Raw genomic sequence first — 23056 nt, forward strand, 5'->3', positions numbered from 1 at the left:
TTGTATTGTTAATTCCAGCAAGACAAAGGATTCAGAGGACAATACTGTTAAATCTGTTTGTTTTAATTCCTCATTAAACAAAGTATTTTGCTCCACTGTCGATTTTCATAACTACACAAACCACAGTGAGTGACACACAGTTGACCATATTTACACCAATGTCCTTTAAATTTTTTACATTCACTCGAGACGTTTCACAGTAAATAATAAAACACATGAGTCCTTAGATAAAAAACAGGAAATGCTTGTTTTAATATGAAGGCCAAGTATTTACAGGGTGCTGAAGCGGGAATATGTACATGTTGGTCACAGTTTGGTTCTCCTCCCCCTGTGACTCTCAAATGACTTATTTCATCTCACCTGCAAGAAAGAGTTATGTGATCATTAATTATGAGTAGAATTCATGTCTTTAGCAGTTTCAATGTGTACAACACAATGGACCTAACACACCCGCACACTCAAATGTGAATATGTAAGTAAAAGACAATCTGTCACTGTTTGCACTGTTATTTCTACCTTGTTTATTTTATTGAAGACTACATTTTACGACTTTGTTTTTGCTTTCATTGCCTGCTATAAAACACTAAGGTCAAACAGTATTTTGATTTCTCTGTATGTTCTACAAAGGTCTTCGAATCTTATACAGCTCTGTGTACATCACTATGGTTCAGATATAAATATTTCTACAGCAGCTGAAGTGGAATAGAAACATTCACATTCCCCTGAGGATGAGCTACAATTACTTTCAGACATTTCAATCATCCATATATTGTGGTTTCTAAATGATGACATTTTGTATAGCTAAGTTATGTAGCTGAAATGCTACATTAAGTTGGTGAATGCTGCAAATTATACCAGCAATTTAGGAGTGCACATGTAATCTGCTTCACTCCTTCAATAGGCATTCACAGATTATGAACCTGCGGGTAGTCTCCTGCTGTGGTAAAGCCCACAGACACAGAAAATCATCAGCGTCACAAAGGCATGACAACAACATGATAAAACCTGAAGCATCAATGACAGACAACAAAAGATGAATGTTTTCCTGTTTTGTTTACCGAGTTTTGCTTGGAACTCCAGCAGACGGCCAGTTGGCCACCGTCTGTCCGCCCTGCTGTGGGGGAGCCTGTGGGGCAGCAGCCTTCGGAAAGCCAGGCTGCAGAAAAAGAAAGAAGATCAGTTACTGCACTGCCTCGTTTAAGATCAGGCAGAGACGCCACATTCACACTGCTTATTCTGACACCTGCACTGACAAATGTGGAGTCTGAGTCCTGACAACCTTCAGTATTGTTTTCCTTTGTTATCTTGCTTTCCCACCCTTCCTGCTGTGCAGCCGTCCACGTGCACCACCTACCCTCTGCAAGCTGAGCAACTCAGCACTAGGGTGGACACACTCACGTGCTTCAATGTGAACCACCTAAAAGGCTCTGGAGCCTCTTCACGGCTTTTCATGAACATGTATATTAGAAGGCGTGTTTGCTCATCGCCTTCATGCAGCAGGTAACAAGGTTTCACCTTAATATTGGGAAGCATGCGCTGAAGGGTCTCAATCTCTCTGTCTTTCAGGGTCAGACTTTCATCCTGAAGTCTCTTCTGCTCTCTTAGCCGGTTCTGCTCCATCAGTAATTTCTCCATCTGAAAAAAGCATTCAAGTTATTAAAAAAAGTTTCTTACATCTTTTCTTTGTTATGCTGCAGTATGGTTCTGCTCTTGTTAAAACTGATAAATGACCTGTAAATTTCCTAACGTCAGTCCTACAGAGTTGTTACATTCCATCTACCTGGTCATCATGAGTCTTCTGTTTGAGCTCTAACTCCCTGGCAGCCTCAGAAACCGCCTCACTGTGGCTGCGCCGACACAGCTGCAGGTCAGAGTTCAAGTATGTGTTTTGCACCTCCAGTCGACTGGACAGGGCTTGAATCTCAGCCACCTGGGAGAAGAAACAGAAACGATGCCATGAGCTTCATTGTAGTATCAGACTCTGCTGCAGACATGTTGTCAGACTGATAGTGGACACTTGTCTGTACCCCCACATGGCTCCTTTACACACACATTGTTTTTGTTGGTGTGTGTCTTTACTGGATGTGTTCCTGGGGGACATTCATCACATAAAGCAGAATTAGTGGCATGTAGCCACAAAATGTAATCATCACCATTTTGAGGTATGAGCCCTTAAACGTCAAAAAAATAACAGGCAAAACTTTCACCATTTTATGGATCAATACATCAAACCCGACTCATAAAGAGTGATCGGTCATTGAGGTTTACTGTGATATCTGACACTGGTCCACACTGTTCTCCCTGTGAAGTTAAGTCTGCTTCATACTTCTCTCCAGTAGAGGAATAAGCGTCAGATGAATTTGTTTTTGGAAAAGTCAAACAGTAAAGATTGATTCCCTGATGATTTCTGACCCCTCTCTGAGAGTTATATCCAAATGAAATATTGCTTTAAAGAGAAAAAGCAGCATACTTGCTGAGGGCATGTGTTTTGTTGACCTGCACAATGCTGCTGTATCAGCAGAACCACACACACTTCGCCTCTGTTTTGACCCTGAGTTCGCCTCACAGGACATCTGTCTCTTTAGCTGCATTTATCAGGAGTGATGCAGTGGATAGACTTCCTCCCCTGAGAGCCTGGCTTCCCATTCAGCCTGCAGTGGAATATTCCAAGGTTCACATTTCTTTAAGGATTGTTTTAAATGACAGCCGGTTCAATGGGACTGTGAACTCGGTGCTGCAAATGACATGATTTATTGATGTGTTCTATTATGTTTTTCTGGTTTTGTACCTCACGTTGGGCTTATTTTGTAGAGTATAAATAGGAATACTTTGCTTAAAGATATGAGTCGAACACACACCTTGTTGCCCACGTTGTCCAGATAGAGCTGGAACTTATTCTCCACGTCTCTGGACAGGTTGGTGCAGCTGTTTCTTATCTTCTCCATTTGCTCCTGCTGGCTGTCACAGGTGAGGTGGAATGTCAGCTGGTGGGGAAACAGGTTGTTGATCCTGCTCAGGAAACCTGTGGTCACCATCTTGATCCCATCCAAAGAATGTGCAAAGTCCTCTTTGCATTTCCTGGTTGAAAAAAAAAAATCATGTTTGCTCTAGAAATTTTCACACACACACACACACACACATAGAGCAGAGGGTACCTGGTGTAGGCGGTGAGCTGCTCCTTCAGCATGGCGTTCTCTCTGCGCAGGCTGATGCCCTCTTCATGGTGCCTGTCTCTGTCTTTGAGGGCGTTGTCTCTCTCCTGGCTCAGATACCGAACCATTTGAGTGAAGTTTGAATTAATAAGATTTATCATCGCTTTCTGCTGATCGTTGAGGGTCTGCAGGGTCTTGATTTCACCTGGTGAATTCAGACAAAAATTTTAGTATCCACACTTTGTGTTTGGCTCCTGGACTATTTATTAACTTTCAAATAAGCCACCAAGTCATATATAAATGTTAATGAGTCATTAATATGGGATTACACACACAATATTAAATGCCATCCATCAGACCAGGATATATTTAATTAATTTATTAATCATTAATGAAGCCAGGAAATACTTCTTACTACATTAGAACTGGAGACTTTACTTGATTAACAATCATCTTGTCTCATGAAAATTACATTATTTTTACTCTACACACATTTATTCTACACATCTTTGAGCAGAGCAACATCAGACTGAGTCTCCCCAAAAAACCTGTTAGAGTGGTACATACTGGTGCTAGTGAGTATAGGAGGGGGCTGGATCGGAGGGGTGGGACGTCTGGTCATCATGCTGAGTGTTGTGGCACTCACTCTCTCACAGTTAGCCTACAAATGGAAACAAGGGGGTCATGTTTTAGCATATATAAGGAAAACTACAACAATCCCAAAGGAAGTATGGAAATCATCCAGTGCACGCTCCTTTTAAAGATACCTTCCTCTGATAAATGTGTCCATACTTACTAATTTATTCTTCAGTTGATGTTCTGTGTTGTTGGCATCAGTCTTCAGCTTTGCCAAGTCCTTCTCCAGAGCACCTTTCTCAGTTGTGCGAGCTCCTAGCTGAGCTCCCAGCGCAGCTTTCTCCTTCCTCAGCTGGATGTTGTTCTCACTCAGCCTGTTGAAGCCCATTTCCAGCTCCTTCAGAATAAAAAAAACACTATTTCACAGCTTTGTACATGCATACATGCATAAAAACCCTCACTTATAGATGCTACAAAATCCACTTTTAAGGGCATTTTCCCACTTAAACTGTGTTTTGTTGTCACAAAGTGACATCAGCTAATTTACGTTTTCCTGGAGAAATTGTCACAAACTATCATTTATTTTCACAAAACCTGACCTAATGGATCTCTGACAAAAATAAGCAGATTTTTCTCCAGAGAAGCTCACTCACCTTGACCCTCTTCTCCTCTGCAGACTTCTCTGGCTGTCCATAGATAAAGAAGAGCACCAAGCTGACGATGATGAGTGACTGGATGAGAGAAGAAAAGAAGAAGATAATCTTCAAGTAGTAGCCGCAGCTCTTCCCTTTCGGCTTGTGCAGTGGCTCCCTTGCCTCCAGGCCAAACTTGGCCCGGGAGTAACTGGAGCTGTACATGGCTGTTGGAGGTGAAATGGTTGCAGATGGTCTGGAGGATCTACACGGAAATTTTCAACAATAATCCAAACAGGTCCTCTGCTGACTGGATCTTCTTTGCAGGACAGAGGAGAGGAGAAGTTGAAGGAAGTGAAGTGGCAGTAAGATGTTCTGTTTCTCCAACTGTTTCAGCTCTGCAGCACTGTAGGAGTTACAGGAACATACAGTCAGAGATGACAGGCATGCGTGGATGGAAACAGTGACCCTGTGTAAGTGGAACGTGTTTATAAACGGTGCTGGAGGTACACTTCCAGTCCATCCTGGCCAAGCCCTCCCCTGCCTTCCCTCCCCTCCTTGCTGCTCCCTTGTCGACCTCTGTGGAGTGTCTGCACATTTTCCATTTACTTCTGTGAAAATATACAGACAGTTGTGTATTGGGAATTAAGGAAAGCAGAACTCTTTCAGACATGTTCTAAGGAATACAAAACTACTTTTGTGGAAAAGTCCAGAGTCTGTGTGACATCAAGGGTTAATGAAGTTTATAAAGTCCCAGTTCCATTACAAATGAAAACAGATATTAATAACAAACTGTGTTTTAAATATAAAAGATAATAGCACTTATTGAGCATCAGTTATTTTCCATTTCTGATACAAGCCATACAGGAACATTACCCATCACACCACATTTTCAGTAAATACAACTCTTGCAGACTGTCAGAATTCCTGATAATATTCCCCTTGTGCCAGGTGAACAATGTAAACCTTATAAGGAGTAAAATCAGAAAATACCACACAAAATAAAATCCACCACATCCTGTCCTAAGTAGGCAAGGAAAGGAAAGGAGTCATAGCAGTGGAGGAGTGAAGGAATGAAAACAATAGGGACCTGTCATTCTTCTCGGATGAGGGAATAACAAATTCTCCCTGCAGTACAGATGCTCTGGGCCCCCCCTTCCACCCTGTGCTGTTATCTGCAGGAATGACGTGAGTAACAGCCTGGTCTGCTGGGGAAGGGTGTGAAAGGGGAAAGGTCCTCTGAGCCCGGTGGTTTCCCTGCTCTCCATTGTCTCTCTGACAACCTGACTTTGTGGAGAAAACACTAATTTATGAAGATATGTTGAGTGAGAGAAAACAAGGAGTCAGAGACATTAGATAACTTTTGGACAAAAACAGGAAGCCATATGGTTGAAGACGCTGATAAAACACCTCTTTAGATAACCAAACAGGCATCTTTAAGATGACAGGAAAACTTAAAAAAAAAATCTTTAGCACTGGAGTAATATTCATGGCAGAAAGAGCATTGCATAATCATGCTGTCATATAAAAGGAGCACTGAGTGACAGAGATTAAGGAGCCCAGTGACTGTTTAAGCAGAGATTAGCATGGATTGATGAAGAATAATTAGCTCTGTAACTCTTTCCTATAGAGAGGGAATTTGCTGCCCTCTCCTGACTAAAACATGAAAAGTACATCCACACGTGGACATGTAAAATAAGATTATACGTGCCTCTTTTAATAACCACAAACAGATTCCAAAAAAGTTGTCTGTACAATGTGTTTAAGTGCAGCTAGACTGGCAGTACGATGGGCCTGTTTCACAATCAAACCACCACAGAAATAAAACAAACTTAAAGCAGGTTTCATCTCCATACATTACTACATTCTTTCATTGTGTCTATAACATAATGAAGGTGTGACAAATCATGAAAAAAACAAACCCTATAAAAGAGGAAATACATTTAAAACAGGCAACAAAAGTCGAATTAACGAAGAAAAAGGAAAGGCATTCTCTGTGATACAGTACATCAAATTAATGACTTTCTCAAAGGCTCCTTGTGGAAAGAATGGCACAGCTATTTCTTGTGATTTCCATGTTTAAGACTTACAGACAGAAAAAATAAGTGAGTGTAAAGTTGATGTAGCCGTTTTTGTCCGCTTCCAGGATCTGGTTTATCATTTGCAAGAGAATTTACAGCAACATTACAATATTTTATTACTTCCCCAGCTGAGAATAATCAATGAATCATCAGTTCTAAAAAACAAAATAATAGAGAAACACAATGACTGTGCATCCATCCATCCTCTTTCTCTGAAATTAGCAGCTACTGGAAAAAAAACAATGATAACATGTCCTTCAGAAAAAAACACTCAGCCCCTTTTTTGGATTAACTACAGTGTGTGTGCATGTCTGTGTGTGCCAGAGTGTGTCCCATTTTAGACTGTCGCTTCAATGTCCTGGGGTTCTTCCCCCTCCAGCAGGCTGTAAGAAGCGTGACTCTGGAAGGGTCTTTGTAAAGGGTGAGCCAGAAGTTTGGCCATGCAGTTGTGCAGCTCAATGGCAGGTCCACTGAGGGAAACCTCAAAGCGATAGCACATGCCCTTTGAGTCCAGGTTACAGAAAGAAGTGTAGTTGTCCTAGAGACAATGTAGAACAAAACAGACACATGTTGATTATATATATTAACCCACAGTGACTGAAAAAGTGACACCCAGAATCTGCTTCGGGCTCAGATTGTTAATATGTATTATCCATTTCCACTCACCCTCCAGCTGGTCTCCTCTCCTTGTTCCTCCACTCCGTTGTGCAAATAGACCACATCAAAGAAAAAATATGGCGACTGCAACATTTTCTGTAGCAGGACAGAGGAGCAAGCAATGCTGTGACTTACACATTGTATATCAGGGAATTCAAATTCCAGTAAAAAAAATACAACACAAAAAGATGTCTTTGTAGTATTGTACTTACACTAACAGCCTCAGAGGGGTTGAACTGCAGCTGCCCTGCATGACGGCTGTAAATGAGCACAGTCCGCACCACATAGGGAGGCGGGATGGTCTGAACATTCTCCATCAATGGCAGCTCGATCTTCTGACGACTAGAGAGGCAACAGAACATCTCAGTTGAAACATTTACATTACATGCAGCACAAGGATGTTTATAGTTAAACTGTACCTACATGACATTTAGGAGATCTTCCAGGTCTAAAAAGTTAAGGCAGTTAAGGACAAACATCTAGACTTCGTCACATTGTCATATTATGATTGTTCAATCATTAAGAGTAAAAGGATACTGAAGGACTCGCACACATTGGTCTCCAGATCATACAGACAGCTGCACAGCTCCCTGGGATCAGAGGTGAAGCCCGACAGCTGAGACACACATGATAAATTATAATAAATAATTATCACACAAAGAGTTTGTTCAGTACAACAATGATTATTTGTTTTCAAAGAAATATCTTTTAAGGTTACACTGGAAAAAAAAGAAAAAAGGATATTAGTTCAGGCCTCCTGTACTCACCCACAGAGCATCGTCATTGACCACCACCAGAGCAAACTCATGCCGTTTGTCGATCTTGTGCTTTGTTCTGACAAACATTTCAATCATCTTCTGTGATATGTTCAGTGCATTTGTTTTAGACCTAATTTGAAAGACCATAAAATCAGACAGTGATTAGAATTACAATAAACTAGTGATAGAGGATCGTGCAATTACCTACCCATTAAAAGACTCTAACTTTGGCAAAGACATCTCCTCTGACAGATCTAAGCAGATAATCTGTGAAGTGGAAGACAGCATCAGATACTAAAACATGTTCAAAGGAAGTCAGTCCGGTCATCATCATCATCATCATCATGAATCAGAAATCTAATGTGCACCAACCACTTTCTCTGGGCAGTTGACTCGTGGAACTCTGAGCTGGTACTCTGCTGGTGGAGGGATGGGTGTTGTGAGAGCAGGCTGTGGTTGTGTGGGCTTTGGCCTCTCTTTGGCTGACGCAGCAGCAGTGGACAGAGGTACTGTAGCGCTGGCAGCGGCCGCCACACTCACAGCAGCGGCAGTAGCCACAACCTGAGCTGTGGTCGCTGACACAGTTGTAGTGGTGGAACTCGGAGGGCTGTCGCTGGTCGAGGCCTCACCCTCTCCCTCTACCCGACTTCCCACAGCAGGCTGGGATATGCTTGGGTTACTGTTTCCCCCGAGGCTGCCCGTGCTGCTGCGGCGGTCCTCTGCGCCCTCAGGGTTGGAGCGTGTCCGAGGTCGCAGCTCTACCAGGCGCTCCTCTCCATCAGCTGGGCCTGGTTCTGGCGTCTCCATGGATACACTGGATGGTAGTAAAGTGGAAGCAATAAGCCAGACATGCAACTGTCCTTGGGAAGTTTAATGCAGTTTGAATTCATTCCCCACCCATCTAAAAACAATACCAAGTAATGATGCTGTCCAGATGATAGTGACTACTATCACTCATTTAATGGGCTTAAATAAGCTGTATGTATGTCAAAACGTAATTGTGTTGATATTTTTAAAAAACATGGACGTCAGAATACACAAAACTTACACCATTCTGTCCGGGTTAAGTCAAAGTTTAGAGCGAATAACTAGGATAATTAAAACTATGGGGTTCTTTTTTTACGTAGGTTATGACCCGTTTGGTTGTTGCCTCTAGAAAACCTGACAGTATTAGAACCAGAAGGGCTCATAAACTCTTGCAAATAATGGTATAGAATGGCGATGTTTGATGGCAGCGCAGTAACAATTTTAGCTGTTAGCATTAACTAGCTTTAACAAAAGTATGCCAAAGCAGACAAGTTGAGAAGTACAGAAGTGCTGCGTTTAAAGGAAGAGGGATACTTACGTGCTTTGCAAGTACGACACGTTTAATGTTTAAATACCATTGAAAGTCATTGAATGTTGAGAATTATTCCAGCGACTAGCTAACATTTGTTTTGAACGGACAACTTCCTTACCGGAAGTGATACAATCCGGAACTACAGCAACTACAAGGGCATTGTGGGCAATGAAGTATCTGGCTTGCAATTAGTGAACATTCGTTTCTACTGTTCTACTTTAACTTTTAGCGCAGTGATGACTATAGCAAAACTAATATACATAGATAAATAATTGCACCAATAGAATATAAGTAAAGAGCTGATTTATAAATCTCTAATACAGAGGTTACAAAAATAATTTACATAGCCTAAGCCAAGTTATAAAATACAGTCATAGATATATCATAATAATGTTAGCACAGATTTGCAGATTTGGCTGAAGTCAGCATACATAAAGTAGTAAAAATATATCTATATTACTCAGAGGAGCAAAATCACAAGTGCAGTTGAAACATTTTATGCATTTTTTTAACATTACATCACATAATGTCCAGAGTTCACAGCATTGGTCACAGTCTGCCTTTTAAACAGGCATGGAAGCTAGCTGTGACAAAACAGGAAAGGACACAAAGTGAAGGGGAAGGGGTGGGGAGGACTATGAGTGTTTTCCGCTTACTTCATTCATCACAATGTTAAGCAGGCATGCAGAGAGCCAGGAGTTCAAGCCACTGACTCACTGAGTGATTATTGGAAAATATAACAGGATTAAAGAGAACATCTAAACACATCACAATCTGAAGAACCGCTTCAGCTATAAAGGCCAAGGAGTATGGAGGTAAGTTTTGATTATGTTGAAGTAAAGTTATGGTGGCTACTGTGACATCTGAAGTCCAGTACAGCTGTTAAACTACAAGAGAAGAGCTGCTGTTGCACTTTTGTGTCCAGTGTGATATGATAATGACTTAGTAGTATATGTCTGTATCATGCAGCATAATCACCAACCCTTACAAGTGAATTTGAGGCACTAAAATGGTAGAAGTTGTAGATGGTAGCACCGGTCTGTTGGTATTTTTTTTGCCTTTTTCCCAGAGCATGCTGGGATAGTTTCTCTCTCACAGTCAGTGAGAAGGAGAAGGGATTGGAAGCATGTTACTAATTTTACCCAGTACAAAACATGTTAACATTTTCATTAAATGACTCATTGTTGACATATTTATCGGCATTATTTGTTTACAGTTTATTAGAAAATAAAATAGTTTTTGTTTAAGGCAAAGTTTTTGTGCAGAACAATATAGTCCACAAATATTTGTCTGGCAGGAAGTTGGATCTCAGGATGTTTTAGTTTCCTCCTTTTCCGCTGCTCAAAACAATAGCTGGCCCAAGAGCATAACAGAATCGTAAGGTAGATTAATATATATTTAGAGACTGCTAAATTTAACTATAGAAATAAAAATTATAATTTACTCTGACCCAATTAATTAAGTTCAACTCCATGTTCCTTCAGGACGCCAGGCTGGTCAGATGTGACAGTCTGGGTGCTGGGTCAGTGTGTGACCAGGAGTTGCTGAACCCGAGCGACCATTTAACCCTCGACCCTGAAGGCTGTGACCCCGCAGTCAACCTCGAGCCCACACCCGCAGAACTGGCTCAGTGTGAGGCTGAGGTGGGCACCCTGCTCAGCATCATCTCTGAACTCAACAAGAAAATGGGATCACTGAAGGCACCAAGGTATATAACGTGTGGATTTATGAATAGCTTGACATATTTCCACATTAATAAACAGCTCCTCCATATGTCCATAACACTCTGCTCCTGCAGTGAATCGGGTGACATGACACCTGCTGCTCCATCCAGGCCCCTGGTTCCAGACCTGCTGTCTCACCGGCTGGTCAGAAGCAGCCCAGAGAGGAACCCTGTGTCCATGACCATGCCTAAACCCCCAGGGACCGACAGAGGTCGGCTGAACTTTGCCTATTCAGTTTGGATGGTGTCTGCACACACAGTAGCGGATGTTTCCTCAGAACAGAAACTTCTGTCTAAAAGAACAAATACATTAGCTCTGAAAAGCTCTCACTCTCCCACCAAATCTGCTGCATGTTTGTTTTTTTTATCCTCTAGGGGGCAGCGGTGGAGTGTGGACAAAACTACAGGGCGTTTTGTCATCAGTGGAGGACTCAATCAGCTGTAGGAGGACCTGGGCCGCCCCCATCACAGCCTCTGACCATGACAAGCGCAACAAGCACCTAAGAGCAGCTCAGGAGAACTGGGTCAAAGCCACACAGGTATAAAAAAATGTAACAAATATATCAACAAAGGCTGTCTGTGCTTTTTTAATGCATGTCCCTATGTCTCTTTAATATTGTAGATACTGGAGGAGATGGAGAGAGACTTTGGGATTTCGTGTCCACTAGGCTTGCCAAAAGACCAGGAGGATATTCTAGACATGGATAAAAGAGAGTTTGCTCTCAAAAACTCCATCAGCCAAGCGGATGAGGAGAAGAACAAGGTGGGAGCTCAGGGGTAATCTTTTAACACTACATGGTCTGTAAATACATATGATCGACCTTCTCTGTTTCAGCTGATTGGTCTCCATAAGCACTGGAGGTCTGGAAGTCATACTCCTTCCTACCGTCCCACTGCTGGGGCTCTGAGTCCAGACTGGGCCTCTCCTCCTTACCCTGGTTCACCTTTACTCTCCCGAAGATCAACCCGAGCTATGACACCTCTGTCTGTGGGAGTGGATGGGTCTCCACTGGGCTCTGTTACCTCTGGCAGTCCTTGTTCCAGCCCTATCAGCCTGGAGTGTGAGACGGACCGGCTCAACAGGTGAGTCAGAGGAGCAACACCGGGAAGTGGCAGGTTTTTGTGACATCTTCATCCATTTTCTTACTATCACAGATACATTGAGAGGCTGAAGGCCAGAAATGAACGTCTGACTGCAGCTCTGGAGAGGAAGAAGGGGGAGACAGAGCAGATCATGTTTACGCTGAACAGACTGGAGTCCGACTGTTTGGCCCTGCAGACGGCTCTAAGATACTGGTACACGTTAAACACGCAGCTGCACATTGTCCTGTTTAAACACATATTCTGCTTCAATGTTCTTGTGTCTGCCAGTGTCAAAAAGGTTAAAAAATTTAATTTGTGTTTTTTCTTCTTCTACTGTAATTGACAGTGAGGAGTGCGAGGAGGCCTACAGCGAGCTTCTATCCCTTTATGATGCCAAGAAGCAGCAAAGCATTCCTCTGCAGACAGACCCAGCAGGTGTTTGAATACCCAATTTTAAAGTTGCTCACACCTCTGGGCACTTACACAATGGCATATACAATAGCTGTGTACGGTATGTCATTCATTTATTCTCCTCCTCCTCTTAGAGCCAGTCGGTGACAGGCAGCAGCCCGACAGTCCATCGGTTCAGCTCAGGAAAATGGGAACTGAAGAGCTGTCCACCTCATTCTCAACAGCAGGGGTCACAGAGGAGGAAGAAACACACACAGGGCAGAGGTGATTTTCGAAGTGCTGATACTCAATCAAGCAGTAGAAATATGACTGAATTCACAGCGTGTTATTATTCCAGAGGACAAAGTGACATTGTGCATTCAAGTACGGTCATTTCTTGGACTGATGATAGGATGCCTGAACCAGAGGATCGGGAGACGGTTCTCCGGCAGCAGATCGAGCGTCTGAAGAAAGACAGGGCCGCTATTTGCCTCCCCAAGCCAGGTCCAGCGGTAGAAGGCAAACTGAGCCCTGACACCGGCCAATCAGCTGGATCACGACGAGGACATGTGACCAAGGATAACCATAAACCTCCTGATTCCAAGAAGGAGAAGGCTTCTTTGTTTTATGAACTCATCTCAGTCCGGGTAGGAGCTGTGTGTTTGTGTCAGAAAAAAGCATTTGATAAAAACTGGTGTAGCTGAGAAAATGGCAGAGAAGGTTGGTGCAAAAAGAGAAAACTAACTTAAAAAGGGGGTTACCAACAACAACGACAATAAGCAGCAGACAGCAGTACAGTGTGTCAGACAACAAATCAGTAGAAGCCCCAGGGGAGCTCTGTTTTAAGCCTCTGTCCCCATAATTGGCAGTGGCACAATTAAATAACATAGATAAGATATATAATTATAAATAAGTGGCATACAGAGATACATTGCACATAGGTTACATGAACCCTAGTACAACTTTCACTCCAAAGTATGACTACCACTGTCCAGGACAGGACAGGATGCGGCCATGTTGAGAAGTTATTCCTTTAGCTTTATGGACCACCTGCCTCTCACATAAAGAATTTAAATCCCTCTGCTGGACCCCAATGATTTTAGAGCAGACCTTTACAATGCTGCATTGTCTTTTTTTGAACAGACCTCTAAACCAGCAGACGATGGAGAAAGTTAGAAAACATACACAAAATTCTGTTACAGACCTCAAAGGAGTTCAGCATCCTTAGAAGACCTTAGCTTTTTTGGCTTCTATAAACTCACCAAACTGCTTTGGCAGTGTTAGTAAAATGAAGTTTAATGATAAAATCCATGACTTTACTTCTGATGACGTCCAGTGGTGACATCAAAAGTGTGAAATACTGTCTCCCTCGAACTCTTTACGAACTGTGACTCATAGATTTACTGTTTTTGTTCAGGAGGAGATGTCAGATCTGCGAGCTTTAATCCGCCTCAAGGAGAAAGAACTGAGGTGTTTGGAGTGGAGTTTAATGGGCCAGAAAGCCCAGGAAGCAGCTGGAGTTTTCATCCCGGAAAGTCTCAGAGAGGAGATGGAGGATCGTAAGGCCGAACAACAGGTGGGAGCGCAGCAGCGACGCAGCCTTCTTCTCTTTTTTTACATTTGAAAATAATTCAAAGTCAAGGTGAAATGAGCAAGAGGGAGCAGGACGCTGGTCTACTGTGGCAGACCTGATTCAAATATGGGCGTCCCACATGGGAAATCACACATCTACCAAAGCAGAATCCCTTCAGGCCAAGAAGGGTATTTTGGTTCCACAAGGTCTTCTGCTGAGCTGTCCTGTCACAGCACAGAATTACACCACACCTCCACCACTGTCAAATGAGCTCGTTTAACCCTTCCACCCCAAGACCCCCAAACATCGATCTGCCTCAAGGCTTAAAATTTTCTATCGTCAGATCACAAATTCTTGCTCATTTTCTGCTTAAAATAATATGGATGCATATTTGTATAATGTTATGATATGATCATGTTTCTTGGAAATGTAGACACTTATCTAATCAGGTCATCCTCACCAGGAAAAAGATGCATTTACTTTGCCATGCTCCCTCTTGTGGTTGCATGAAAAAGTCCAAGTCTTCCCATCAGGGAGGGACATGACACTGTGTTAGTATCAGGTTTGCTTTGTAACAGGAGGATTTAGGTCCCTAATAATTGTAACATGAAACATCTGAAGAGTCACAAATATAAACAATCTGTGAAAAACGTTTAATATAATCAGTGTTATGTTTCAGCGGCTCTGTGAGAACGCAGCTAAGCTTGGGTTTGACGGTGACATTACTGGTTCCAGAACCAGACCCATCCTGAAGGAGCTGCAGGCAGTGATGCAGAGGTGAGGCATTATATTACTGCTGTTCACTGATGAAAAGATGATGTCCTCTTACTATGACTATATATAATATATTTAAGTCATTTCAGAGTGTCTTAACAAGTAAAGCTGTAAAATCATCAGGATAAGGCTGAGCATGCATCATCCTTCTGCAGCCTGTTTCTGGTCTGTCAGCCTGCTTATGAACTCTTTATTATTGTGAGTGCATCAGAAAGCCGTTTCTTCTCTGACCTTGAGTGCTAAATACTCCCATATACTGCAAAGCTGCTGACACAATGCGTCACATTCACTGTGAAGATTTGGATGATCAATAAAATTGACAAATAGAGTTTCAGACAGTGACTTTTTCTTAAGAAAAGCATGAGTAACAGCCACGTGGTCTCCCTCTTGACCTTTTAACAGAGAACAAGCTCTGAAGAAGAGACTTGCTTTGGTGCAGGACTCGCTCAACACAGCTCTCTCAGACAGCACCCCCCACAGGAGGGACAACGCGGAGCAGATTGCTCGGCTCACACAGGCTCACAGGTAACGAACATACAAAGGGACGTCATCATCCTAAATTAGCTGAGGCAACAATCACAAATTCTGTTTTTCATTTCAGCAAAGCCTTGAGTTCGTACCGGCAGATTCGCAGGAAGTATCGGGAGCAGGTGTGGCGGCTGGAGCAGAAAGTGGCAGCCATGATGGAGAGTCAACACAACCAGAGCGGGGCAGGGGAGGTGTTGGAGTGGAGGAGGGAGGAGACTGTTTTATGAAATGCTGAATTAGAGAATCCCTATAACCAGATGTTCGATATCAGCTGAATATAAGATGCTGTTTACTGTCTTATTAGATATATTTATAACTCATTTTCTGGCTTTATAAAGGCATTTCTATTGTAGCTGGAATCTCATTAAGACATCTAAAGCAGTCCCTTCAGGTGACCTTTAGTTCATATATAAAGAATGTAAAGCAGTGCAACACTGACAGCTTTGTGTCTTCTGCCTTTTTAGCCCTTGTCAGACTCTCCAATAAACTGAATAGAATTCCAAAGCTTAACTTGTCTAACAGGACTCACACATCACAAGACACATTCCCTATTTCAGAGGAACAGCTGTCATGCAGTCATGAATTTCTACAGCTCACTCACAAGGACTGAACTCGCCGAGGACCTCGAGACTGACCTCAAGAGCCCGTAAAAGGCCAACTGTATAAAGCTGACGCTGGCCGGCTGAGCTGTCGTGACAAAAAAGCTCAGAGAAAGGAGGGGGGGTCGGATGCCAGAACAATGGCTGACGTGCACACAAAATGCATGGCAAACACATTTGTCTTCTTTGCACCTTTATGGTCTCACTTTCTCTGCCTTTTTGTCACACATGAGAGTTCTGTTAAAGGGGCAGTTCACCCAAATTACAGAAAGGAAAACATGTTTGCTCACTAACTCAAGTGGTGTCAGTTATAGAAACATGTCACAAAACCTATGCATGGCTTTACGTAGTAGTAGAAATAGAATGAGTGCCAGAAACTAGTCCTCAGAAGTTTAAATGAATAAAATTAGACACCATGTTTTTAATGATTATTAATCCAAACTCTTGGAGCTATAAGTGCTACAATCTGAGCAGGAAAAATGTTTCAGGTTCTGCAGTCATGTGCAGGAAAACCATGCTGCACAACCACAAACAGAAAGCAGTTCTGACAGTCAGTCAGGAGGTGATACCAGGATGTAGCAAATATCTGGCACAATGCACAGATGCTGTGAAACACCACAAGAGCATTAGCAGATTTTGACATAAACAATGAACTGTTGACAAAAATTCAAAACCTGACAAATGTTATCCTTTGAATATAAAGAACAACAGCTATGATGTCAATGTGTTAGCATGCTAACATACTAATGCTAATTTAACATGGACATCAAAGCAGCCAGAGTTTCTAACTAGTATAGAAATCCTCCAACAACCCACCAGCATCATGATCTGCTGTGTAAGCTGTCATGTCAGCTCGCTTCCTCCAGCCCTCTGTTTCAGCTGACGTTGGTAGCCTTGGGTGAGGAAGTCTAAGTGCTGTGGTCCAAGCAGAAAGTAGTCCGCACCATCCTTCCTGCTCTCTGGACATTGTTGGTTGCTAATTTGTTGGTTGCTAATTTAATATAAAACTTTGATTTAGGTGAACTGACCCTTTAACAGCCCAGATTACTCACCTGCTCCTCATCCATCTATCATTTGCTCTTCACCACTCACTCATACTTCCATTTTTCTCTCTTTGCTCTCCATTTCCACCCCCTTCCACCCCCTTCTATCTTCTCTTCTCTCATCTCTCACCCCCTCTCTCCCTCTCCATTTGACCCTGCGCCCTGACCTACCCGACTCGGTCATCTGCAGCTGTGACCGGCGGTCAGGAGGTTAAGGCAAAGGTTGAGTGTCACACCCACAGGGTCACAGCGAAGCTTGGCTGTTGTGTTAGGTTGTATGGAGGGTTCAGTGTGCCAGACGAGGTGGCAAGCCCCTGACGCCCTGACTCTTGCCTGAGCTTGCCCTTTCCCGAGCAGAGGTCACCACAGTTGGCCTGTCCTCCTGCACCCCCCCATACCTCCAGGTCACCAACACTATTGTTGTAATAGGTGCCATTAGAGCAGATGATACAATAATCATTCCAGTTTGGTGTTGCCTCTCTCTAAGATCTATGTTAAGCTTGTGAGTTCATCAAAGGTTTTTTTTAGATGACATGATTGTCGTAACCTCTGGGTGACTCTCATATCAAAGGCAACACAATAAAGACTTGGTGAGAGAAAAGGGCTCATTTTATCAGAGATGTTTATCATGACTGCTTCAATCTTTCATCTTCATGTACTTCTTTAGAAGATGTTATCTATCTACAGCATTAAATTACAAATTGATCAGTGTGAACGTGGCATTTTATCTATTTTAAAGTTGTCAACCTTATTGATCTATATAAACTTGAGCTGGGGATATAGTGTGAACAATAAAATATTTTATTTTTACTTTTATTTGCGTATTTGATGAAATAATAAGAGTTTACAGCCAGTGACCACTCAAAAAACTCATCTTTCTGTGACAAACTCAGCAGCACAGGGGAAAACATGTTGACGACAATCACCAGCAGTACTGACTAGATGAAAATTTAACAGAATTCCCTTTAAATGTGTGGCTAAATGGAGGCGAATGCACTTAAAATGTATCTACTCTGCTTCTGAACTCTGAATTGTTTACTCAGACACAGAACTTTCACCTCTTCATGTCCAAAGTACAGTGTTTTACTATACATAACAAAATATAGTAGTACAAATATATAGTACAATTAGTTTCAAGAAAACAGATGCAAATATGAGAAAATAACAATATTACTAATATGCAGAAAGTTTCCCATTGATTGTTCAACTGTGTATTAATTTATTTTAGCCTTCTGTACTGCTATAAAAGCTAATAATAGAGCTTTACTGGAACATTACTGGAAAATCTAAGTAAGTACTTGTGCGCCATCACTGAATCTCTATTTTTTCATGCCTGTTAAATAAATATTTTGAATTTGATCTGATAAAATGTTAACCTTGATCTCATAGATAAATGGGAAAGCTTCAGTCTAATGTTGCTCATGATAAAGTTAGAGCAGATATACTGATTAATAATTTGCTGTACAGTTTTGTTAAAGTGCACTAATAAAAAAAAAAAAAAAAAGAAAAGATGAGATAAGAAAGTCAAACACGGCTCATGAGAGCTGAATGTTTACATCTGTTAACATTTAAGCTCCATATATCTGGACACACTTCCAACCCCCACGTCACACGTAACAGCTCGAGCCTGTGGAGTTTTTTTAGTGCCTGGGAAAAATACCCAAACCATTATTAGACAACGACAGCGGCTGTCAATCAGTGTGGGGGTGGACGCAATCACACACACGCACATACGGAGAAGGAGGGGGGAGGGAGTGACCCAGGGGTTTTAGGTCAACTCATTTACTCTCTGCATCCGTTCCCTCATTTTAATAAGTTGTCCCTCTGTAAGCTGCAAAAAGAGATCACCCGCCTGCACCTTCCACCCTTTACCCTTTCTTTCTCAAAGCCATTAGCTCACCTGTCACAACCACTCCATATCCCTCTCATCTCCTCCTCCTCTCTTTATCTCTCTTCTCTGACCTCACACCTCTCTCCTGAGCTTTCTGACACCGGCCGGCCCATGGAGGGGGTCAGGAGGGATGAAGAAGTGAAAAAGAGATTTGACCTCAATCAAATGGCCTATCACATCCGTTTTACGCTCAGACCCACTCAGATAATGACAGCACACAGCTCAGCCCAACAGAGCAGATAAAGAGTCAAACCTCGTGGCATATTATCAGTCCGCTTAAGTTGATTTTCATGCATATAATGGGATTGCACGCACGCTTGTCGACAGGTTGACAAAGTTGTTTGATGCCTGAAATGCATCAGGGTGAAGCAGGAAGATTCACACCAAAAGGAGCTGGACCCTTCATCAATATGAAGAGCTTGAAACATCAGTCCAAGACCACAAAATGCAATAATAACAACTTGTTGTGCTGCTCATATACTCAAACATTTCACCTACAATGAGTATATCAACCACACGTACGGCAACATACTATGAAATATTTGGCCTATTTACTATATAATACTGTAGTTGTTGTTGGTACAGCTGCAAACAGTGAGACAGGAGAGCACAAAAATACAAATGAAAAACAAAAATGTAAAGTGACGATACATAAAAATAGACAGTAGAATATTATAAAGAAGATAACAGATGAGAGAATAAGGATTATATTGAAAGTACCTAAAATACAGAGGTAGGAAATTGAGTACCATGTACCAACTTTTCCAGACAATAAGACCATTCATTACAACATGTAAGTCTGTAATGAGGTTATTGGTCGTAACAACACTTCATAAAATGTTCATTGGTAGATTGTAGACACATGATTTGTGTGATTCAGTTCACTCCTCACAGTCTGAACCTTGTTTGTTGCAGGATAAAGCCACCTTGTTGTTCTGGTGAGTCTACCAGAAACCGGAAAAGCTGCACAGCAGACAATCTAATGAGGTCACTTATCTGGGCTTGTGAGACATAGATTACAGCAGTAAGGTGTTTAGAGGGGAAAGATGGCAGGAGGAGTGGCCTCTCCCTAATCCTGTTAAAGCATTTGAGGCATCTTCACTGAGCTGATTTGGTTAATTTTCTGTCATCCTAAGCACCTTAGTTGACCTACAGTCAGTCTGTGGCAGAGGCCAATATCAGGGAGCAACAGACTGGAAGCAGATTTATGGGAGATTTAAATTGGTGATTGGGAACATGATCAAACTGTTGTGGCTGCAGAGAGCGTTAGGGTTAAACCCCGTCTAAAACGTCCATCTTTTAAATGGGTTATTATTGACAGCCTGTCAATAGTAATCATTTTACACTTGGGGCGAAACATTTAGCTAAATAGTCTGTCAAATAATGCTGGTATGTACATGTGAGCCTCTTCAAAGCCCTCAAGATCTTCATCGCCAACCTTGTCTCTGCATCCACAGCTCAGCTTTATTCTGAAACCAAGATTCTCAGTGATACCATATGTCACGCTGAAAGACCGAAAGCTATGAAGGTCATGTGTGTAATTATTGTGATGTATTGTTCATGACGCTCCACTATGACAAGACAGCAGGGCTTAAAAGCTGCGTTGATCTCTGCGGCCATATGCACACATCAAAGCAATGATACAAGATGGTCCTCAAATGTCCTGACTGATGTGACGATGCGACAGTAAATCACATCTGGATCTGAATATTCACAGCTTTAGCTCAGCGAGTGTCCCCCAGGACAAAAGGTCCAGACTCTGGTGAATTTACAGCGACGAGGATGTGCTGCATGGTGCTTGCAGATTAATGTGGATTAAAAGATAACATGAATTTTATTACTTCTGTCCATTATGCTGCTTCATCTAGATGGTTATAACTAGTAAAAACAAAATCTGCATTATTGTATATTACCACACAGTTTGTAAGATTTCTAGCTTATAAAAATGTAGCATCATGCAGGATCCTGATGAAAATAAAGCCCTGTAGGTGCTGTTCCTCGAATGGCCCTTTGAGCGTGGCTCCAAAAGCAAGCCCAACCCTATATAGGCTGCGACCGCCACCACCGCCTAAACTCCAAAAACAGGTAAAGAGGTGGAGCATGAGTGGAGCAGTCACAGGTCACACCTGCATTCAAAACAAGTAAAAACAAAACCACAGCACAATGGCAGCTGATGAGGATCGAGTCCAAGTCCTCCTGCTCAAACGACCATCATGAGTCTCATTTAAAAAGTCTGAAATCAGGTCAATGAGCCTCAATTCTTCAGTTCCTTCTCTGCGTATTTATCCTCCAACACACAATAACCTCACCAACAGTGAAGGTTTGGTGGTCGCTATATGCAAATTCATTCAGTGGACAATAATTCTGCAATAATTCTCCTGTCTGTGTTGTACAATATGCATATACAACATGTCAGAAAAGCATGTCATGGCTCCAATGATTTTCCATATAAATAAAATACAGGTTTACCAGAAATATATGGGAGAAAACACAACTTAGCAAATAAAGGAGGAAACATGGCTCATTGATCCAGACCAAAGCCAAGTCTTATTTTCCTAACTAGTCTAATACTCGGTAATCTGTGTCTTATCTTTACTCAGACACGTTGGGAAAAAGCTGCACTGCTCCTACAGTAAACAGCTCAATTGACTCCTCAACAAACAATAGGCTGATACCTTGTTCAACGTGAACACAAGATAGTTGATTTGAATGACAACAAAACACACCAAATGGGAAGTTTCCCACCGCCTCCAGCAGGTCCTGGGCGGAGAGGATGGTAAATATTGATTGTGAACCGTGTGTTGCTCTGGAATCACCCCAGCAGATGTGTTCCTTTGGCAGGCTCCACTGCCCTGTTTATTTTAAATTGCTCCGTCATTCGTTGGAGGTCAAAGGCCTGAGGATGGACGGTGTGCTGTGAGAAGCAGAGAGAGGGAGAGAGAGAGAGAGAGAGGGAGAGAGGATGATTTTTCGTGCCTCTGGCCTCTGGGCCAAAGGGCAGCAGGGCTAATGAGGAAGGAGCAGGGAGTCATGTGTTCATGCTTGTTCAGTCAGAGTTACTCCTCTGAGTTAAAGTTTAACGCTGGTTTTCACATTCCTCTGCACTTTGACTAATGGTGTTAACACAGTGGCAGACCAACACATAGCAACCACATTTACAGAGCCGTCTCAAACTTAAGTGAAAACATTACAGCTCAGGTGGCTGCAGTCGTTTTATTTCATCAACCTCATTCTGCTAAATGTGTGTGACAGTGCATCAATTCTCTGACACAAACCTCCTCTGTTGTGTGACCCTTCGCTAAACAGGTCATTGCAGGTCAACAGGTGCTGTAGCCTGCAGGATTTCAACTGGTTAAACCTGAATGAGTGCAAGATGAATGTATCCCTGCTGCTGTCACAGTTTCTGAGTGATTTTGTATGTGTTAAAAACAAACTGTCCAATTCAGCCTCATTTGTTTATAACTTTAACACAACATTAGTAACTTTAATGGCTCATTCATTTTCCTCTAACACCTGCAGTTTAGTGGATCCAGAGGTATAATCCTGGAGTGTGTCGTAAGAAGAAGTGTGTTGCGTTCAGGTGAGTTTACTGAATGTTTGTCTACTTCAGTGTGACGGCTGAGGACTCCTGACTGTGGCGAGAATGCACAAACTCCACCACAGTCGACTTCACGCTGAGAGCAGCTGCATTCCTGACCCACAGTTCAAAGAGCAAGGAACATACACACACACTCTCTCTCTCACACACACACACACACACACACACACTAACTCACAGATATGTACCGCACATGTACTGCCCTGCTGCAGAAGGTCACAGGCATGTGACTGCCTCTGACATTCAGAAACATAGTGATGATTGTGACTGCACTACAGCACAAACATAGAAAATATGTGAGTGTGTAGCTTCACACACAAACACTGCAGAACTCACAGGCCACATAAACACATAAACATAAGACAGATCAATGAGGTGTTTGTCTTTCGGATATTTAGATCATATCAGCAACATAATACAACTATATGAATATTAACCATGCCAGCAAAAGTAATTTTGGTGCATTAATCACTTCCCTCAGACACTTCTCCTCTGTCACTTCAATGAGGTAAAAAGCCACACAACAAAAAATATTTATGTCTCAGATTACCATACAATACCATCGCTGGAATGTAGAAAAACTCCGAAAACATACTAGTGTCAAAGCTTTTTGGACACTCACTCAAATGTTTCTTTCACTTTAAGGTAAGCACAGATTT

General features: G+C 42.3%; 3 protein-coding genes across 3 annotated transcripts; 1 reads left to right on the forward strand and 2 right to left on the reverse strand.

Annotated features, from left to right (window-relative positions):
* Positions 1-228: 228 nt before the first annotated feature.
* Positions 229-4856, reverse strand: plvapb (plasmalemma vesicle associated protein b). Its single transcript, XM_028404007.1, has 9 exons — positions 4382-4856; positions 3949-4125; positions 3720-3813; positions 3156-3357; positions 2859-3078; positions 1781-1930; positions 1516-1635; positions 1059-1156; positions 229-360 (listed from the first exon to the last, which is right to left on the reverse strand). Exons 1-9 carry the CDS (start codon positions 4583-4585, stop codon positions 357-359), a joined length of 1269 nt encoding a protein of 422 aa, XP_028259808.1. The 5' UTR covers positions 4586-4856; the 3' UTR covers positions 229-356.
* A 1195-nt stretch (positions 4857-6051) lies between these two features.
* On the reverse strand, positions 6052-9319 carry babam1 (BRISC and BRCA1 A complex member 1). Its single transcript, XM_028403855.1, has 9 exons — positions 9202-9319; positions 8229-8670; positions 8065-8123; positions 7866-7986; positions 7636-7714; positions 7522-7546; positions 7311-7440; positions 7108-7194; positions 6052-6979 (listed from the first exon to the last, which is right to left on the reverse strand). The coding sequence occupies exons 2-9, from the start codon at positions 8661-8663 to the stop codon at positions 6779-6781; spliced, it is 1137 nt and encodes a 378-aa protein (XP_028259656.1). The 5' UTR covers positions 8664-8670; positions 9202-9319; the 3' UTR covers positions 6052-6778.
* A 547-nt stretch (positions 9320-9866) lies between these two features.
* Positions 9867-15709, forward strand: ushbp1 (Usher syndrome 1C binding protein 1). The gene is made up of 14 exons (XM_028403861.1): positions 9867-10010; positions 10680-10903; positions 10994-11130; positions 11294-11457; positions 11541-11681; positions 11754-12001; positions 12074-12214; positions 12348-12436; positions 12547-12676; positions 12804-13038; positions 13809-13967; positions 14644-14741; positions 15141-15263; positions 15340-15709. The coding sequence occupies exons 1-14, from the start codon at positions 10005-10007 to the stop codon at positions 15491-15493; spliced, it is 2049 nt and encodes a 682-aa protein (XP_028259662.1). The 5' UTR covers positions 9867-10004; the 3' UTR covers positions 15494-15709.
* Positions 15710-23056: the final 7347 nt, after the last annotated feature.

This window comes from Parambassis ranga, chromosome 4, assembly GCF_900634625.1.
Source record: "Parambassis ranga chromosome 4, fParRan2.1, whole genome shotgun sequence".
Taxonomy (NCBI): domain Eukaryota; kingdom Metazoa; phylum Chordata; class Actinopteri; family Ambassidae; genus Parambassis; species Parambassis ranga.

What these genes read in the sequence shown, in the direction of transcription:
- plvapb (XM_028404007.1), bottom strand. Translation starts at nt 4,585, where the DNA reads ATGTACAGCTCCAGTTACTCCCGGGCCAAGTTTGGCCTGGAGGCAAGG. An exon ending in ATCAACTGAAGAATAAATTA is followed by an intron (nt 3,814 to 3,948) that starts GTAAGTATGGAC and finishes TTCCATTTGTAG; the next exon opens with GCTAACTGTGAGAGAGTGAG. An exon ending in TGGACAACGTGGGCAACAAG is followed by an intron (nt 1,931 to 2,858) that starts GTGTGTGTTCGA and finishes TTCTTCTCCCAG; the next exon opens with GTGGCTGAGATTCAAGCCCT.
- babam1 (XM_028403855.1), bottom strand. Translation starts at nt 8,663, where the DNA reads ATGGAGACGCCAGAACCAGGCCCAGCTGATGGAGAGGAGCGCCTGGTA. An exon ending in TCAACTGCCCAGAGAAAGTG is followed by an intron (nt 8,124 to 8,228) that starts GTTGGTGCACAT and finishes TCCACTTCACAG; the next exon opens with ATTATCTGCTTAGATCTGTC. An exon ending in AAGTTAGAGTCTTTTAATGG is followed by an intron (nt 7,987 to 8,064) that starts GTAGGTAATTGC and finishes CTTTCAAATTAG; the next exon opens with GTCTAAAACAAATGCACTGA.
- ushbp1 (XM_028403861.1), top strand. An exon ending in GGATCACTGAAGGCACCAAG is followed by an intron (nt 10,904 to 10,993) that starts GTATATAACGTG and finishes CTGCTCCTGCAG; the next exon opens with TGAATCGGGTGACATGACAC. An exon ending in CGGATGAGGAGAAGAACAAG is followed by an intron (nt 11,682 to 11,753) that starts GTGGGAGCTCAG and finishes TCTCTGTTTCAG; the next exon opens with CTGATTGGTCTCCATAAGCA.